The sequence below is a fragment of the Syngnathus scovelli genome, chromosome 9 (genome assembly GCF_024217435.2).
Source record: "Syngnathus scovelli strain Florida chromosome 9, RoL_Ssco_1.2, whole genome shotgun sequence".
In the NCBI taxonomy this organism is placed as follows: domain Eukaryota; kingdom Metazoa; phylum Chordata; class Actinopteri; order Syngnathiformes; family Syngnathidae; genus Syngnathus; species Syngnathus scovelli.
In genome coordinates, this window is record NC_090855.1 from 3,593,970 (window position 1) to 3,614,893 (window position 20,924).

General features: G+C 38.2%; 1 protein-coding gene across 3 annotated transcripts in view; it reads right to left on the reverse strand.

Moving 5' to 3' along the window:
- The window catches only part of LOC125975400 (metalloreductase STEAP4-like), a 43,660-nt gene that overhangs the window by 2,695 nt on the left and 20,041 nt on the right, over nucleotides 1-20,924 (reverse strand). The window contains exons 3-11 of one of the 3 annotated variants that reach the window (XM_049730969.2): nucleotides 9,312-9,410; nucleotides 4,835-6,099; nucleotides 4,651-4,758; nucleotides 4,296-4,366; nucleotides 3,632-3,716; nucleotides 1,760-2,038; nucleotides 1,608-1,702; nucleotides 1,385-1,538; nucleotides 1,135-1,305 (exon numbers count right to left, since the gene is read on the reverse strand). In XM_049730969.2, the coding sequence (XP_049586926.1) occupies nucleotides 1,135-1,305; nucleotides 1,385-1,538; nucleotides 1,608-1,702; nucleotides 1,760-2,038; nucleotides 3,632-3,716; nucleotides 4,296-4,366; nucleotides 4,651-4,758; nucleotides 4,835-5,071 (1,200 nt within the window). In that variant the 5' untranslated portion in view covers nucleotides 5,072-6,099; nucleotides 9,312-9,410. Of the gene's footprint in view, nucleotides 1-1,134; nucleotides 1,306-1,384; nucleotides 1,539-1,607; nucleotides 1,703-1,759; nucleotides 2,039-3,631; nucleotides 3,717-4,295; nucleotides 4,367-4,650; nucleotides 4,759-4,834; nucleotides 6,100-8,193; nucleotides 8,243-8,699; nucleotides 9,236-9,311; nucleotides 9,411-20,924 lie in introns of those variants that run through there. The other 2 variants (XR_011087343.1, XR_011087342.1) reach the window with 2 other exon arrangements.

Here is a 20,924-nt window from a genome sequence, read left to right on the forward strand (position 1 = left end):
TATTGTTAATCACTTAATGGAGAGCATTTCCAACACGACGTTGGCTGGATTCTAGTACACTTGCATCCTCAGATGAGAATAATAAAGGATTTTATTTTTAATCACAACCGAGAGCCTCAAAGCCTTTTTTCCGCCATGGATATTAAAATCCGACGGGTTCCCTTGTTGACAAGCGAGATCACGACGGTAATCTATGCAAATAGGACTCGGTTGTGTCATCTCTTTCTTCCTTACTCAAAGGATCAATTATCTTGACCTCCATCGCCAAATATCTTTTCCCATCAGTCCATCTGTGCGCCATTTTTTTTTCCCCACTCCCTTGACCTGTATTAGCAAATCTACTCACGTGGGATTTATACCTGCTACCATAATTCAGTTTAATGAATATCTTAACATTTAAAACGCTGAGGCATAGCAAGCAGTCATCCATTGTGTGAACCCCCCCCCCCCCTCCCCCCTGTGTTGGGGAGTTACTTAACTAGTCACTTGGGAGGAAAGTGCCCGTGACGCATTGCTTTTACAGCACTTTAATAACTCCGATAAAAACTTGGAAATAATTGCGCTTTATCCAAAAAAAAAGGCCCTAAAAAGAGATTTTACAGATAGGAAGCACAGGAAGAGAACAATGATAATGAGGTACCCTAAAAAAAAAAACTTATCAGTTTTATTTTCAGTAGATACTGCATTGTCTTTTATAATGGGGGAAAAAAAGATAAAAAAAGTATTTGTTATCTTTATATCTTCCTGCTTCGTGTCTATATAAGATTAGATTATTAAACATCATTTCTGACAATGCTTTTATTATGTATATTATGTAACGTATACTATAAATATAATTTTTGTTTTGGTGGTCTTGTCGTTTGGTTTTTCAGTGGCTTTGAAAGACACTTAAATTAAATAATGATAAAAAATTTAAAATAAATCAATAAAATAAAAATAATAAAAAATATTTGGTTTTTCAGTGGCTTTCAAAGACACTTAAATTAAATAATAATAATACATTTAAAATAAATCAATAAAATAAAAATAAATAATACAATAATAAAATAATAAAATAATAAAATAATAAAATAAACAAACCTTCAGCTCACTCTTTCCCTCTATTACGATAAAAACATGCTAGTGTGTTCTGACCTGAACGAAGCTGAACTCCCTCCAGCTGAGCGAGCCTCCCACGGAGGGCAGCGACGTCAGGCCGAGTAGAACGTAAAGAAAGAAGCCCAAAATACCCAGGACGTAGAACGAGTCCGTTCCCCATGCTTCTGTATAATTAAAATCAAAGGGGGTGGTTTTGTTGTTCTTCATCTAAAGCGACAGAGAGTTGGGGAAGAACAACTTTAACATCCAGGAACAGATTTCTCGTAAACGTGCAACTTTCCCGTACCTCGTCCACCACACGGGAGATGAGTTTATGTCTCACAGAGTAGCGAATAGGAATAATAAACGTATAGATGACGTGAAGAAAAGCAAAACCCAAAGCAACCAGGCCCATTTGCTTCCTACACAGCATCCAACGATCCAGCCAGTTTGGGAATCGCCTACAAAACGAGAAATTTAACATGAAGCAATGTAGCGAGTCATTTCCTTCAAATGATTTGATGCCCTACTTGTACTTGGTTCCTCTGTAGAGCTGAAAGAAAGCAGCAACAACTCCGGGCAGGTAGCACAGCGCCAACATGATAAGCGACACGATGGGAAACACCTGGAAAATGGCAGAAGATAAAAAAAAGCACATCACGGTGAACTCAAAAATCTTCACCTTGTTGGCTAGGGACACCATGATTCGATACGAGATGTCCTTCCTCTGCTCGACGTAAGCGTAAATGACGTCTCTGATGAGCAGATAGAAATAGAAGAAGGCGGCGAGGCCCAAAGCAATTTGAAGAGGCAGCTTCCACTCGGGGAACAGCCTCAGGGGGAAGTCCTCCAGCTCCTGGGCAGCGGACAGAGACCCCCTGTCCAAAATTGTTAGCCCCATCTTGGTGGCCACCTCAGCGACGGCTTGCTTTGCCTCTGCGCTGTTGCCGCAAAGGTAAACCTGGCGAGAGATTTGATTACATAATTAGAAAAAAAAGTAATAATTGTGTGTTATTTTGTTAAAATGAAGTGTGCTTCAAATGACTCGGTTCGGTCTTTTATAAAGTCAAATTGATTTTTAAATAAATTATTGTTGCCATTTTTTTTGTTTTGGACTTGTAAAGAGGGAGCAGATTGACTCAAAGTAGTTTTTTTATGTTAGCTACTAATAATAAGGTGATTACTTTGGTTTCATTTTATTGATTTGAAGGGACAGTGCAGGGTGATGAACGTCAAGTGCGAAAACATAAACAAGCCAGATTGTTTTCAGAGGCTAAAATGTTTTGTGTTTTTCGATTTTAATACATTTAGGAAAAAAAAAGTATACCGATACTAAGTACCGATACCACAAATATTTCCACTCTAGCGTCAAGGTTTGAGTGCAAAAATATAATTTTTTTATTGTTATTTTGTATCGTGGAGTTTATTATCAAACCTGTGATTAAAAACAAAAGTGTGTGTGTGTCTGCGTGTGTGTTGGAGGCCGAGAGGCAAGTTTGACAGGCAAGTCAACTGAACAGTTTTCCCCCAGGTGTGTGTAAGTGGACCGGGCAGCCAGCCATGTCTTCTTACATTACTGCGCCGTAACAGCGGGGGACAGCCGACAGACTAAATCTCCATCGGAATATAAATGTGACACAATCACACACACACGCTATTAAAAAAAAAAAAAAAAAAAAGTCAAAGAGTCCATTCGCACAGCTAAGTGTAAATAACGGCACATCATCAACATGTGCATAATTGTTCTTTAGACGATTAATTGTTGAATGGTGTTTATAGCAATTAAGAAAAAATAGGCTGCAGTGTTTGCATCCGACCAGCAGAGGCGCTGTTGAATCAGTTTCAAATCCAGGCGGTTTGCTATCATCATCCGTTTTATTGCTACGCTTATTCTGCATGTGAATTGAAGAAAATTAAGTGAGACGCTTCCATTAGCCAGGAAATCACTCCCACAACGGCGCAGACGCCCTTCCCCACCACACAAAAAAACCTTAGACACACTTAGATCATAAAAAATAAAAAAAATGATGACATGATTGACTCATCCGCCATAAACTATAGTTGCACTGGTGGAAGGATACCTCAATTCACCTTTTTTTTTTTTTTTTGAAAGAAAATAGAGCACCGCAGTAGTATCAGCAAGTAGAAAGATATTTGTGGATGTGTGTGTGTGCATGCAGCTTGTTTATGTTGCGAAGGATTTGAGGCAGATTCAGGTTTGGTCTCCAGAGGTTCCCACATGTTTGTGTTTTTCCTTTGTAGCTGCGAAGCGAAAGCTGAAATAAACACTGGTCTTTCAACTTTGTAACATGCTAAAGTGTGTTAGCTTGTGTGTTTTTACAAGTGGCGCCCCCGTTTTTGCTCGCATTGATACGGAAAGACGGAAAAATCAATATCGTTTTCTTTCTATTGGCTTCTTAGATGCTATAGGAGAATTTTGGGCTTCGTGAAAAGAGATTGGACTGGAACACAATGAGCTTTTTTATTTTTTGTTCTGTTTCAAGGACTTGTTGCTAACGTATTGAATAGTATTGACCTTGATTTTCTCTCTCACCTGTTTTCCTGTCAGAAGACCATTCTGCAGAGTCCAGGCCGACAATGTGTTAAGACCTTTCACCACACTTGCTCCAGGGACCAGTCTGGAGAACACACAGCAAAGACTTTATAGCTGACTTTTTTTTTTTTTTCAACACCCCTCTCAAAAAGAGAAAGGGGTGGGGGAAAAAAAAATAGAACTGGAAAGCGTGTGAATGTCACAGATCAATGTCTCCACTTCGACTGGATCGAAACTCGGTGGGTTGTCTCGTCGAAGGTTTCGTTTCTTTTTAAATGGGCTCGCGGGACATTTCTGACATGAAATGTTTTTAAGAAATACACAAAGAGTTGTTTATAGCAGTTTTTGTGGGTTCAGTATATCGAGGATTTTGTTGTAAAAAACTGCATGAAGTATTAAAGTGTTGTTAGCTTATTGAATATAGATATACAATTTTAAATCCAGAACAGATGGCAGACAGTAACACAATATATTATTCAAAAGTATTCCTAGCACACCTACAGGCACTCACAACTGGCACGTCACTGTAAACCACAGTGGCTAACGCAATAGTCGTGAAATGGCGGGCTTACAGTATATAACCGTACATTCACCTCTGGACACCCCCAAAAAAAAAAAAAAAAAAAAAAAAAATTAGAATGCCAGACAGAAAATATACACTGACCTCTGCAAGTAGGCAGCGTTGGCTTCTGCATACATGTCTTTCTTCAAATTATTACTAAGATCCACCAAAACCTGGGAATGAGAAAAAAAATCCATTATTTTATTTAATTGATTTAATGTATTTATTTAAATTATCTATTTAATTTATTTAATTTATTTAATTTGTTCTATTTATTTATTTAATATTTTTTCAATTTATTTAATATATACCTCACACTGACTGTATCCTGAATGCAGTAAATGAGGCACAAATCATTTATATTATTTATGTAAAAGTAAATCAATGTTATCAATATTATATATATCAATATTATGCACGTAGCATGATTACATAAACACACGAGCCATCAATTTACCTTTCCTTCCAAATAAGGTGCCAACGTCTCCATGAATGTGTAATGCTCTCTGTGAACACAAATGAAGATGAGTCGAGCTGCCTTAGCTGCCGCCTCATGGCTCATCACCTGCGTGGCACAAATATTCGCCGAGGTAAATCACAGTCATTCGTTCTTGGTGGTCGTCGCGAAGCGTGAGTTTCACCTGAGCTCCTTGAGGCAAGGGGCCGCAGCTGTGAGGTCTTCGGCTGCCGTATACAACCCTGCATCCCGTCTGGAGCATTCTCAGGCCCAGGGAGCGTCCCAAATCTCCCGTCCCAAAAATACACAGCGGCGGTTCCTGCTCCTGGGGCAAAGCCATTTGTGCCCCACGTCCTCCAAGAGCATGCAGGGACACGCTCTCGATTTTGGAATCTTCACTTAAACCGCTTGTCACTGTCATGTTGAAGCACTATTTGGTTGTCTCCTGCGTTGTTATATATTGCAACATGGACTTGCCTCACCCTTTTTCGTCTTGTCAACATGTGACCACCGAGTCGTGATAAAGATTAAGCCAGAAGTTTATGACACCACTAATCAACATCTCCCATCACGTGTATCGTAGTGAGCATGTATTATCTCATTTGGTGTGACTCAACACTCGGATTTCCAATCTATGCGTTTAAGTTTGATTTAATTGACACTGAGGGATGTTTTTTATTTGGCCAGACTTTGAACGGCAATCAGATGGAATGGAAACGTCGTCATCGACTTTTATATCGTGGCTATTTAATGAGCTTCAAAACAAATTGTGGGGATAATCATGCTGTTGCAAAGATAAGAAGAGAAATATGAGAGGGACAATCCTTTACTCAAGTTTTGTTATTTGTCAAATATATTTGCTTTTTGTATGCGGCAATATTATTGAAGAACATTAAATATAGATCTAAACATCTATGATGAAAGTTTCTTAAATATGAGGAAGCCAAATTAGCTTCTGAGAAGCTAATAATTCATAATATATTTAAAATAATGACAATTTCTGGGTCTTGTGAACATCCTTGAAAGAATTCCCTGATGTGGTAAAGAATGACAAGCTAATTAAAAACTACTGTCAGAGTCTTTCATATTTAAAAACAATCCTCCCGTGTGGTTAATTATATTCGCCGTTGACCCTGTCAAAGAATTGCACGTTTAATTTGATTGGTGTTTTTTTTTTTTTTTTGGAATGTGGTTGTGTCACTGGAAAAAAAAAATTAATTCATGAGAGTTGAATGTATTTCGGTCCTTTTTTTTTTTTTTTTTACACAGTCACTTGTACTTTATGTGAATATAATTCATTCTAAAATCAATTTTCCCATTTTGAAAAAAAAAAAAAGAAATCTTCTGGTTTCCAGTGCCGCCTTTTTCTATTCCTCAACTCTCGACACGCTGGAGATCTTGGCCCGCAGATTCATTATCATTTCAAAACCCATTCTTCCAGCCAAGCGGCTGAAACAAAAAAAAAAAAAAAAGATTTGTGCAAATTTAGTACTCGTGTCCCCACGGCGAGCGCATTTGCAAAGTTGTGACACGACACAGATGCAGCGGTGCAGAAATGAAGCGTGGCACATATGTAACTACTTCGTGTGAACACATCGCTTTACTCGACTGTGCGTGTGTGTGTGTGTGTGTGTGTGTGTGTGTTAACACATGTGCCCTAAAGTGGGCCAAAAGATTGAAGTGTTGCATGACATCACCTCCCCTAAAAATTTGCTCCTTACATTCAAAACACAAAGCTCCATTTGCATACTAAGCTAAATTTTACAGCACGCCGCGGAGTGTGTATTACCTCGGGAGCTTTGCCACTGAAGTCCATAACCAAAACGTTAATGTCTACCTGAGGGCGGATGGTAGCAAAATGGGAAATCATTTAATGTTTAACCTTCAAGGCATTCGTTCGCTTGTCGCTCTGTTCCAATAGAAGTGATAGATAGAAGATTCACTTGACTCTTCCTTAGGGCCATCTTTCTTTTTCTTCACTTAATCTTTCCTAAAAAAAAAAAAAATCTCATCTTGTGTGTTCTTTTGGTTTTTTTTTTTTCAGGCCACTCTTCTGTAAATGAAAAGACTTTCAATTCGCTGAGCAAACTCAAGTGAAGTTGAAACATAAAGCATACAGCGATTCTAGTCTTGTCTCAAGGGTCGTATGTAATTCTGAAAATTGGGCCCGGTAGTATGGTGACGAGATAATTGCGACGGCTGCACTAAAGTGGATTGACGGATGGATGGATGGATGGATAGGTAGATAAGAAAGAAAGAAAAATAGAAAGAAAAATGAGAAAGAAATATAAGATAGAAAAAAGAAAGAAAAAAGGAAAGAAAGAAAAGAAAACAAAAAGAAAATAGATAGATAGATAGATAGATAGATAGATAGATAGATAGACAGATAGACAGATAGATAGACAGACAGACAGACAGACAGACAGACAGACAGACAGACAGACAGACAGACAGACAGACAGACAGACAGACAGACAGACAGACAGACAGACAGACAGACAGACAGACAGACAGACAGACAGACAGACAGACAGACAGACAGACAGACAGACAGACAGACAGACAGACAGACAGACAGACAGACAGACAGACAGACAGACAGACAGACAGACAGACAGACAGACAGACAGACAGACAGATAGATAGATAGATAGATAGATAGATAGATAGATAGATAGATAGATAGATAGATAGATAGATAGATAGATAGATAGATAGATAGATAGATAGATAGATAGATAGATAGATAGATAGATAGATAGATAGATAGATAGATGGATGGATGGATGGATGGGTAGATAAGAAAGAAAGAAAAATAGAAAGAAATATAAGAAATATAAGAAATAAATATAAGAAAGAAAAATAAGAAAGAAAAATAAGAAAGAAAAATAAGAAAGAAAAAAGGAAAGAAAAAAGATAGATAGATGGATGGATGGATGGATGGATGGATGGATGGATGGATGGATGGATGGATGGATGGATGGATGGATAAGAAAGAAAGAAAAATAGAAAGAAATAAGAAAGAAAATTAAGAAAGAAAAATAAGAAAGAAAAATAAGAAAGAAAAAAGAAAGAAGAAAGGAAAGAAAGAAAGAAAAAAGGAAAGAAAAAAGCAAAAAGATAGATAGATAGATAGATAGATAGATAGATAGATAGATAGATAGATAGATAGATAGATAGATAGATAGATAGATAGATAGATAGATAGAATAAATTTGATTGAAACATCATTATTGTACTGCCCCTGGTTAAACCGTTGTGACAATAATTGCTCCCATTTTCCCCCCTCAAGTTTGTTGCTAGGGTGAGTTCATAAGACCGATAAGAAAACGACATTTCCTTTTTTTTTGTCTAGGTTGTTTGAAAGGCCAATTAGTGTCTCATTCCAATACGCCCATGGACAGAGTCTGGAGGAACAGCAAAATGCACAGACCACTATGAGGATGATTAGACCGCAGTTATCAATTTGGATGGCTACTCTGTATTAATTACAAAATACATATTTCGACTTCTTCCAGTTCTGTCACGCCTGCTTGTTATGATGATCCGATTGATCTTCATGCTATTAAGTGTGGCTTAATAGGCTTCCATACTGTGAAAATGGATAAACAATAAACAGAAGAGAAACATCAATATCTTTGTGTACAATAGCAAGGAAACAGAGACCATTTTCTCTCTCTCGTCTGCTCACACACACATACACACACACACGCTGCTCTTCAAGATATGAATCCTCTGAAGAGTTTCCCGAGAAATCCAGGGAGAGTTTTTAAACCAACTGAGTATTTTGCGCTTACCTGCAGACATCTTGCGACATTTAAAAGGGGATGTGCAGTGGGAGGGAATCGCGTCTAACACAAGCTCGTGCTCTCATTTTGAAAATGTCAAAATGAATTTGCACATGTGAAAAGTTCTTCCGAAGCTATGTCGAATCTTCCCGCGGTAATGGAAGTTGACACCTAATCGTGACTAAATAGACGAACAAGTCTTCTTTGTGACCTTTACTGCAATGGAGGAACTATGCAAACATTCTCGGAGTATCCAATTAGCAGATTTAAAAAAAAAAACACACAAATGGGATTCTTATTTACTTATTTTCGGAATGTGAGAAAAAAAAATCCAGAAAAAAAACATCTGGCCTGGCATTTTAAGTATATTTCATGATGGGAGGCAGTGCCCCCACAGCCCCCCCTCTAGCTACGCCAATGATCGCAGTTAAAAAACACTATACAGATATTTTTTGTTGCTATTTCTCATGGGAATAATTTCTAAAATAAATAAAGACTAAATGTAGGTCGACCAGGACACCATATTGTTCATCTGTTCAACAATGGCCTTATGCTCTCTTCTGGAAACAGGCCTTGATTGTCTACTCGCCTCCTCTCACTTCCTTTGGCTTCCAGCTCATGACATTCTTTTTACCTCCCGATGAATGCGAGCGAACAAAAGGCATTTTGGCCGCCGCGCCGACAGATTAGAGATTAAAATCTGCCATGTATCCATGTCATTGCGTATAATGGTATCCTTGACAAACAGCTGTGCTGTGCAAATGGCGAGCGTCCACACCGCTCATCTCCCCCTGTGACTGCGGGGTAATCGTCAGCGCCATTACGAGGCTGAATGGGCCGACAGGATTTTTCGCTCCGTCTCCTCAGCCTTACCTTCGCTGGAGCGAAAGAGCTGACGCCGGGAGAAAGCGCTGACGCAGAAGTGGAAGGCGAGCAGAATGAGAACCTCATCGCAGGTGAGATTTCTTTCTGCTGGTGGAGGGAAAACGAAGAATGATTGACGGTGATTCGGAAAATGTCTATCGCCCGTTTGTTTTTTTATTATAAAGTTAACAAGGCCCAAATGTGCTAATGAGCGGAAGGCATTTGATCTCATTAAAAGGGCCCAGTGGGAGACAATGCCCCGACGTGGACTACAGATTGGTGAAAGATAATGACGTGCCAGCAGGGCTCTTAGATCAGAATCATGGTAACAAGCGTGAACGCAGGCATGGCTCGGGTTGCCTAGTTGGTCACACTGATCATAATTGCGATGTTCAAAAAAATCAAATGGAGCCAAGGTCTTGGCGAACTTACAGTGGAGTCAAGTTTTCAAAGTTTTTTTTTTTTTTTTTACTGAAAATTTAGCCAAGCAATTATTCAGAAGACCACTTTTATTTTTATTTATTTATTATTATTATTATTTTATTTTTAGAACCAATTATTCTCTCGATTATTCCGCCGATTAATCGAATAATTAGATAACAGTATTTTGTTTTAAGCTATATTACGAAAAACTTTTGACCAATTTATTTAGTGATAAAAAAACTAAACAATAATTAAGAAATATCACACGAGCGGGATTGATTTTGTACTCGTCAGCCTTGTTGAAAATAATTAAATTACTGGCTCAACTCACTAGCCTTGTTGAAATTAATTAAATTACTGGCTCAATAGTTGTAAGCAGATTTTTGCAAATGTCTTTTTTTATCAAAACACAAAAGATAATCAGTCTGCTGTCATGAAGAAATCAGAGAATTATTAAAAGGCAAAACACCGAGGATTTCAATTAATTGATTATTTTGAGAATCAAATAATTTGACAGCTCTAATTCTCTTAACTCCAATTTGTGGCTACTCTCCCCAATTCAGTAAAATGCTATCCTCTGATTAGCTTGCAACCTAATTAGACCTAACCTTGCAACATAATTAGAAAAATCCAGCAACTCGGAACCATTCTCCAATTCTTTATCTTGCGTTCCTCAGAAGAGAACACAAGGATACATCCTGTCAGAGCTGATAAGACGCGTTACTCTAGGTTTATAATAGGAAAAAGAATTCTTCATTGTCTCCTACGCTAATCTCTCATGTCTGTAAAGCAAGAAAAAAAAACACTGCTGTTTGCTATTCCGTGGGATTCTATTATGTATTATAATTTCCAAATGTGTATATTATGAAACATTTAGAAAAAAAAATAGATTTGCTGCTGTCACACACACATAAAACGAGGGGGAGCAGTGATTCGACTCAAATCCATCACCATGGCGAACGTTCACGCTCGTTTACAATCTCACCCAATTTCAAATGTGGGAGGAGCTTAAGTACAACGTTTAAGAGTTCCAAATCTCTTGTGTTGCTTTACTTTCACGCTATTTAAATGTAAGTGGGTGCGCGTGCATGTGAACGTGTCAGCATATTTGAAAGACTCATGGAAAAATGGAAGCGAGTAAGCAATGTCGTCCCGGAAGGTGCAAATAATTGATGGCTTGCAGATATCACATATTAGAATTTCATTTTGTGTGTGCGCGCATGACACAATGTCTTTTGAAGAAAGCACTTCATGCACACTTGCAGAAGCTGCAATAGGATTAAAAAAAAATCACACCGTAAATAATGTGCGTTATGTGAACAGTCTGTAAATGATACTAAAATTTCTATGATTTATCCAACGGCGTTTTTTTTTTAGAGTCTCTATTGTTGCGTTTGTTTGATTCATTTTTTTTATAATGAACAGGAAAAATAGTCCATTTGCTACAACTGACCTTCATGAATGTGTGTATGAGATATTTTAATGTGCGTGTGTGTATGAGCGAGTGTTTTTTCCTTACAGCGCACGAAGGTTAATTGCTATGTGACCAAACCGAGAGCAGTGACCTCCGACCTATCGAGGGTAGAGCACGGCCTTACGGAAGAGAAAAATGAATAATTACATTGCACGCCCTTGCTGATGTCCTTCAACTTGAGCAGAGGGAAGGATCCCGCATATGCTGTCGTGTAGGATGATATTTGAGAAAAAAAAAAAATAAATCAAATAGGAGTTGACGGAAATTTATGTGTAATTTATTTTAGGACTTGAAGTGATTTGATTGTGGAGAATGAAGTTGGACAAAATGTGTTTGCTTTGTTGAGATGGAGCACAACAAACGTATGTGTGATGTAAGTGTTGGCAAGTCAGTAGCTTAGTGAAGTGAAGCGAGGACGACACGTGTGTGTGTGTGTGTGTGTGCGCTCTATATAGTGAACACAAATCCTCTCTGGCATTGGCCTGGTCACGTATTCTGCCAGGTCGCCTTCGAAATTCCACGAAATAGCCAGACGAATGTCAGCGAGTGTAATTAGTTCATGAGTTACTCTGCCATGGGTTGACATTTAAGTGTCGCTAACGTGTGTTTCTGCACAACTGTCTGTGTGTGTGTCTTAATACACAATCCTCTCTTCACACACGACTCTTAAGCTCGCCGCACACCACAGCGGAACGCGACCAAATTACAGTCAGCGACTCTTATCTGCATATGTTGGGATCGAACCTCGTAATGGGAAAAACAGCAATCCCTGGTGTTCTTATCGGCAGAAGAAGTTTTCACGCGCCACATGTTTTATTGAACCACACAGCGTGGCGTGATTGCCAAGAAAGAAGTGGATTGCCCTGGCCCGTTTAGTTGTATTATAGTAATTGAAAGAGAAGAAAAGTGAGATTGGGGACATTTTTAGAGACTGAGCTTTTGCAACAGAGACTCTCCACGCCACGCTTGGATGAAAAAAATAAAAATAAATAAATTTTATATATATATATATAATAAATGTAATATAAATATAATATATATATTTTTTAATAATAAATGTAATATAAATATAATATATATTTTTTTTATCTAAGCGTGGCATGGAGAGTCTCTCTCTCTCTCTCTCTCTCTATATATATATATATATATATATATATATATTGGATAAAAAATATATATATATATATATATATAAAAGTAAAATGAATAATAAATAAATAAATATTATAATATAATAAATAAATATATATATATATTTTTTTTATCCAAGCGTGGCATGGAGAGTCTCTGTATATATATATATATATATATATATATATATATATATATATATATATATATATATTGGATAAAAAAAAAAAAAATAAATATATATATATATATATATATATATATATATATATATATATATATATATAAAAGTAAAATGAATAATAAATAAATAAATATTATAATATAAATATAATATATTTTTTTTATCCAAGCGTGGCATGGAGAGTCTCTGTATATCTATATATATCTAAACATATCTATATCTATCTACATCTACATCACACACACACACACACACACACACACACACACACACACACACAAATACACGCACATAAACTAAGTGTGTTGTTGTGCTTTTGTGCACCTTTCACAATGTCAGCGCCATGGAGGATTGTGTGAAAGCTGTCATAGAACATGAGGGTCCGAAAATAGACAATTCCCAAAAGGGGGGAGGGGGGGGGAGTGAGGGAAAGATGGTTGAGTAGGCTCACATTTGAGACACAAAACGCTGCAATTCTGGGTCACTGACATTGATTAATTATAAATTAGCGCTTACAGGAAAAATGCACACATGCATGCACGAAGAAACCTTGGCACACAACATTCATTTTACACAATCTCTTTATAATATCGTGAAAAGAACTCTTGTCACTGTATAGCAAAATAGGAACATTTGCCAAAGAGTGCGTGGAAAAAAAAAAGTCCTTGAACCAAGTTATCAGCATTAGAATAACGGGACCACAATACCTGAACTGTAGAATGTAAAATATCAACTTTCTATTTTCTTTGTGTGACTCTATCCTGGATCCACACCTACTTTTTCCTGCAACTGCACCAAAAAAAAAATCTACTTTATCAAAAGAAGTACTCCTTTTTACTTTTGAGTGACAGATGGATCAAATTCTTCTCAAACTCTCCGCCCCCGTCTCGCCTTCCACTTCCTGGCCCTGTGACACCATTCCTAACGGAGCCGTTTTTAATCCCTCGCCGGTTCCCTTGCGCTCACTTCACTTATTCGGAATTCTCCTCTCGCTCTGTCAGTGTACAGCAACTTCTGGCTGCGGGGTGTGTGTGAGTGTGTATGTGTGTATGAGCCGAGAGAGCGAGACCTACGAGAGCTTTCCTAAATCCCAGGTAAGTGCAAAGCTTTTCTGTGGGAGAATTTCATTTCATCACCTCTCATCCTGCACACAGAGAAGAGGGATAGGAGTTTCCTAGTTATGAATCCAATAAGCAGTGTGTCCGTGTGTGTGTGTGTGCGCGCATTTGTATGAATGTGTGTGTGAGTGTGTGAATGAGAAAGAGCGAGAAGGAGCCTCGTGGGCTGTTTATGAGAGTGAAGGTTACTTCAATAAATTCAAACTGAAGGTTAAATAGAAAAGTGTGTGCGTGTGCGTGTGTTATATGTGTGTATGTGTGTTGTATGTGTGTATGTGTGTGTATATGTATATGTTTGTGTGTGTGTGTGTGTATGTGTGTACATGAGTGTATAAGCGTATGTGTGTGTGTATACTTGAGTGTATAAGCGTATGTGGATGTGTGTGTGTGTATGTGTTTATGTATGTTTGTGTGTGTGTGTGTGTGTGTATGTTTGTGTATGCGTGTGTGTGCTTGTGCATGTGTACATCTATGTGTACCAGTGTACTTGAGTGTACAAGTGTATGTGTATGTGTGTACTTGAGTGTATAAGCGTATGTGCATGAGTGTGTAACAGTGTGTATATATACGTGTGTGTGTGTTGTGTTGTTTGTGTGTGTACTTTTCTGAAAAACAAGTCAAGGTGGGACCGTGTCCCACTATTACATTTATCGTCTATCTTCGCATAACATGCTTGTATTGACATACGGCACGCTTGCTCCTTGACACGCTTTTTTATACTGTACACACACACACGCACACACACAAACACACAAACGCCGCACCCGAGTAGTACATTGAGTCGGAGTGCTGAGGTCAGCCGCAAATCATTTCAAGTCACCATGATGACCAGATTAAATTAAACGGCCTGCTTGCTAGCCAGCCAGCCAGCCTCAGCCATGCACATTAAAACAGGAACCAACACACACATGCACATTAAAAAAAACAAAAGCTTTCTCGAGAAGACAGTAGGACCACAAGTAAACGTTGAATGAAAACAAAAGAGGAGAGCAGACGGTCCAGAAAGCAGCCGTTGGGAAGCAACTGAGACTGATTCAATTAAAGTGGTCATTGCGCTGCTTTTCCGGCTCCACAGTCTGCCGCCACTAAGAAGATAGGCACCATTGGAGTCTAGCCTCGGATTAATTCACGGCCAACGTGACTTTGTTGGGATGAAAACATGTCCATGTGGGCGCTAAAGTGGAAAGAAGAAGATATCAAGTCTCCATTTGTGAGGATGTCAAGGCTTGTTATGTCATCCATGCAGTCCATGTTTTCAGATGATATTTCAGATGACGTGAGAAGGATAGAGAGAAGAAAAATTGGTGCATCAGTTGAGATCCTCGCTAGTCTCGGGATGACTCAAAGTTGAGCCAGGACAAGCCTGTAATCCTTCACTATACGATTCACCAGAAAGGAACTGTTCGAGTTTACCCTTGACTAAAATCCTCTGGACTGTGTCGAGAAGATGATTCCACAGGAGAAGAGCCTGGTAGCTAAAGACTTGGACTCCCGTTTTACTTTAGAAAAAAAAAAGTTTGGAATCATAAGTAAATGTAAGCTCTGGGTGAGGAGTGTTTTAATCGGTTGATAATCCAACAGAAGCTCTTTAAGGTACGATGGTGCCTGGTCATGGAGAGCTTCGTATTTAAGAAGGATTTTAAATATAGTAACTTAATTTTATATATAATTTTAAATTCTATAAGGAGCCGGTACAGAAAATTCTCCTTGGAGGAACTGTGTTATTTGTGGGATCCCTCAAGGCTCAATCCTTGGACCCTTTTTTTTATGACAGAAGTCCAATTGGCAATTTTTTTGCAGGGAAATTTTCTTCCAAGTCAACTTAAGTTCTTCATAAGTCGGTCATCACACCTGAGTCTGTGAACTCTACCTCAAGGGCATTTTTTTTTATATGAGTGACCGTCAGTGATGTTCGGATTGCCAAACACAATTTTAACCGCATCCATGACTCTTCACTTATCCTCCGAGCGCTGACGGGCACATAGCCAGGTCGGTTACGGGCTTCCCCAAAATGAGCTATGGCTCCCCACGCTTTCATCTACTCCTCTGCTGCATGTTTTTTGGACCATGGGGGGGGCTGCTCCCTCTAAAACCACATTTCATCGCCGCATTGTAGCACAATAACTAAAGTTGAGCGTACTCTTGTGTGTTCTCCCGTTTGACTCAAATTAGCTGAACAAAGTGTGTTGCCTGAAGCGTCCGATGGGACCGACCAAAGGCATCACGAGGAGAACTCATCTATTATTTACTCAGCTCGGCGGGCATTTCACTAAATAGTCAAAATGGCCGTATCAAACCACCTGTCTGTAGTCGCAAACAAGGGAAAATATAGTCATGTGATTTCTGCCATTCTACCTTTTGATCTCAGGCGTAGCATTTTTAATGAGGTTTTGAAAAAGGCAAACAAGCCCGTCAGCGATGGAGGTGGAACACACAAACACTTTGTCACACACACAAAAAATGTACAAATAATGTCGGTGGAGGCATTAATTAATAATAATAATCCTGTTACTGTGCAGTTGTGATGACAAGTATAAAATTGAATATTTTAATCCGAAAAGGGAAGTTATTTTGCATTGGTGATGCTACAATACTTTTTTCTGGAGCTGAATATATGCTGATTACATTTCAGGTAGCATATGAATCATGGAGGAGGAAATGAATTGCTGTCAAAGGGTATTAAAATGGCTTCTTAATGTTCAACACTTCAGGACTGAAGTCACAGTAGACATCAGCAAAGATTAACTTTTTTTTCTTTTGCCTTCTTTAGTCTTGAGCATATGAAGTATCATCATCGTCTATTATTGCCGCAATATAAAATTTGGCATGAAAAGACAACACAGCAGGGGGGGGGCGGAGTAACTCATTGAGAAGAGATGACCTGCCGACTCGTGATGCCAAGCCTGCCGCAGCATCGAGAGCCTGAGCGTGTGTGAAGCAACACAAGTATGATACTCCCTTTTATGTTTTGATCTTTTTCACACGCCGACAGTTCACATAACCCCTATATTCATCAAAACACAACATAAATCTTTTTTTTTTTCTTCTCTTGTACGCTCATGTGTTCTTTGTATTCTTCCCTCGCTCGTGATATACGACATCCATAAACATCAGATGGTAAAAAAGGACGCGTCTCAATTCTCGCTGGCACTAGTTAGGTAAAATAAATGAATAAATATATATATTTTTTAAAAAGCATCCCAACATGTCTCATTTCTCACTGACACTAGCAAGGTAAAATAAATAAATAAATAAATATATATATATTTTTAAAAAGCGTTCCAGCACGTCTCAGTTCTCACTGACACTAGTAAAATAAATAAAATGAATAAAATAAATAAATGAATAAATAAATAAATAAATAAATAAATAAATAAATAAATAAATAAATATATTTTTTTTTAAAAAGCGTTCCAGCACATCTCAGTTCTCACTGACACTAGTAAGGTAAGGTAAAATAAATAAATAAATAAATAAATGAAACATTTTAAGCATTCCAGGATTTTCTGTATAATTAAAAAAAAAAAAAAAAAAAAAAACAGTTGCTAGATAATATTCTTTCTTCCACAAACACATTTTCGATAAATTGCGGCATCGGTAATTACACGGAAGCCGCCGGTAAATTTACCTTCCATTTACATTTAGATTACAGAATATTTCACTTCTTTCAATTGGCGGCATGAACACCATACGCGTGATGCCGGGGCCGTACAGTCGGCAGACGGAAGCAACTGCTTGTAACGTTTTCAGATTGCCTCCGATGCGTGTGTGTGCACAGAAACATAAATATGTTAGCGAAGGAGAACATACAGAATGTTCTCCTCAAACACGGCAATAAATCTCAATGACAGGAGCACATATGAGACAACTAAATCCTAATTCCACTGGCCGGATTCTCCTCCTCTCCCCTCTGATGTTATCCTGACATCTATAATTTCACTCATCCAATATTTTGCACTCATCATTAAAATGATACCCATTTGAAATTGCATCCATCGCTTTCAGGGTCAAACTGTGGCCATTATTCGAATTATTATTATTACCGAAATCGTTTTTCAGGGTGTCCCCCACCTACTGTCAGCTGGGATCGTCCTCTACTAAGTGCAGTGTGAAAAAGGGTTTTATAATCCCAGTTTGAATAATAATAATTTGAATAACAATGGGTAAAAATAGTATATGCTACAATTTGGATATTTATGTATTAGAATGCAAGAGGATGTTGTCGTCTGCAACCTATCAGGGGGGTTCTTTGGAAGGGGATCATATATATCATGACTCGCACACTCATCCCAGCTTCTAAATCTTAATAGTAAACGTGACTCTTAAGTACAGTGCCTACGAAAGCAATATGGAGCCCAACTAAAATATTTCTGCAGCTTATAAGCAGAGACAAGCAGGGAAGACAGCCAGAGGCAGCAACTGGGGAAAACAGATACCACCATGATTTTTTTTTTTTTTTTCGTCTGTCTCCCACCCACTGAGCCAGACCCCCACACCCTGCCTTTTTTTTTTTTTCTCCTGCATGTACTGTACTGCATCATTTCCAGTGGTAATGAGTGCAGCAGGAGCAGGAAGGAAGATATGAAGCGAGGCGGTACTTAAGGGAATTAGAGTCTTTAAAATTTACCTAAAGGTTTCCTCCATGTGCAAATACCCACCCCCACCCACAACTTAAATTCAGATATTTTCAAAGATACTAAATAAAGACTGATCTGGGGTTTTCAAAAAAAACATGATGAAAAACTAAAGTGAAATTTTTTTTTACAAAGAAATATATCACGTGGATGGCCTTAAGTGGAGCAGAGATTAAAGCAAAAGGGTGGATGGAGGTAATTTCCGTTTTCCTAGAAGTGGGGAATGTTATTCCAGAAAACAGGACACAGTGATCGTGTCTATAAAATAAAGTTCCCAGGTGAAAAAATAATTCAATTTGGATATTTTGGTTAAAACTGTCACTACAAACTTATATTGGTGAAATGGTTTGTGGAAAAAAAAAACCTCTCTGGGTCCAGCTATCTGATTTGATTTTTAAACCACAGCGCCTGAGGAAAAACAACCAATCAGAGAGAGCCGATGCGTGACTGACAAGATATCAGTCATTCTCTGATCTTATGCACTCACCGGCACCTTCGCAGCGGGCACACCAAAAATTTTTTAACATAGCCAACGAGTTAGGATTTTAATTTTTTTTATAATTAAGTTTAAAAAAAAATTAAAAAATATTTAATTACGAGAAAACTTAAATGTTAATTAAATTCAAAAATTAAAATAATTGTTCGAACTATTTTATTGTGGATTGTAGTTCATGAAAATGTGAAAAAAATTTCAGTCCACAATAAATTTTCTAAATACTATGCACACACATCATTGCGTCATCTTTTGTCATTGTCTGGCTGGAGCCGCAACATTAATTGCGTTAATGTTTGTTTACAAAAGCAGGGAAGCGGCACTTTGACGACATTAAAGTACACAACACCCGCAGTGAATTGTTGCCGTTTCGAAGAACATAAACAGAAAGAAAAATACTTGGCTCGACTTAAATAGACTTCATATAAATATTTCCAAGCTGCATAAAGGAAAATGTCCTTAGACTAACTTTAAAGGAGGCTCCACTTAATTCAATTAAATCCGAGTACAATGCCCGTGAAATGTTTTGGTCAAAAGCGAAACTAACTACACACTTCATTCTCACTTAATAACAGCAGTTGGAAGAAATCGGCTTTGTCTGCAAATAAACCTTCGCTCTAGTGGTTTCCACGGACGGCAACAATGTTGCCAACAAAAGCTGGGCTGCTTCCATCACAGACAAAAAAGATTCCAAGATGGCTCAGATGTGATTTGTGCATCCAACAACCTTGCAGCTCTACTTAAGTTTGGCTTTGACGGAGTAGCATTTCTGTGTCGTTTGGTTGTCAATTGTGAGAACACGAAAAACTCTGATGAAAAATATAGTTGAAATCCTCTTAAAAAGTAGCGGACTTGTGGGCGGAGCCAGTGACTCCGATTAGGCAGTAAAAAGTGACTTTTCTTAGAAATAAAAATAAGAGATTCACTAAATAAGAATTCGCCTGAAATTCAACCTTGAGTTAGCAATACAATAGTACGTAGCACAAATAACAAAAGCTATCATAGATCGACGAATTCGATGTTTTTAATAATAGTGCACGAATGAGCCATTATGGAGAGAATTACAACTTTCTCCCACTAAACCAGTCATGAAGATGAATAATAATTCAATGATTCTCCACCAGGGAAAAAAAAAATGATAATGACGTGAACAAATGCCATAACTCAACGAGGGAAAGTTTTTGCACATTAAAAATTGATTGTTAACATTGTATCAAAGAGAAATTTTCGTCTGTTGCTTTTTCTGATGGCTGTTATGAAGAAAGTAAAAATTTGAATGTTTTAGTAAAGAAAAAAATTATGAGCATACACCGACGCAAATGATTCATCCGCGCATACATTTTTTACATCGCTCGTCCTCGTGAGGGTGCGAAGCGGCTTATCCAAACCGACGTGGGGGCGGGAGGTGCTCCCCGACCAATCACAGGCCGGTAAAAAATTCAATAGCTAATTCAAAGATAGCATCAATCAGATCTTCAATAACCATTACATGTGCGTTTCAAAGAAAGCCACTCTTCAGTATAGATTTTCATTCGTCATTTCTTCTTTTGTGGAACTTGAAAAGGTGAAAGAATCCCTGATGAGTACAAAGACAAAGTTGAGGGCCATCACACAGTCGCTGACTTTGAATCACCGAGTGTGTGGCCTCCCGGCCACTTGCTCGAGCTGGAATGTCAGCTTCAAAGAGATGAGACTTTAGAAAGCTCCCGACTTGGACGTGACTTGCCCTGACCTTGAGCACAAGAGAGAGACCAGGCAGGACTACGAAGCTACTCGATGCAATCAGTGGAGTGCAAGATTTTGTTCCCCTCGAGCAAACATCTATCCGTATCCAGTTTTGATACCGGTTACCCTTGTTAGGGTCTTCGGTGAGCTGAGGGAGGGACATGATAGACCCCTGGTTGGAGTGCACATGTAGAAAAATCATCATCATAATTATTTTTTTTTGATAAAAATCGGACCTATAAATGAGCAGTTTTTATTGTAATAACAGTAAACACCACTAGAGGGCATTGTATTGGCTTTATTGTCCTTTCCTTGTCTCAATTAATCTGATTTTATAATTTTGGAATGTAAGAGGAAGCCAGAGAAATGTAGAAATTCAAACCCAGAATTGATTTAGCAATTTGGCTCTCCACTATCTGAAGTCTGAAGGAGGTGGGGGT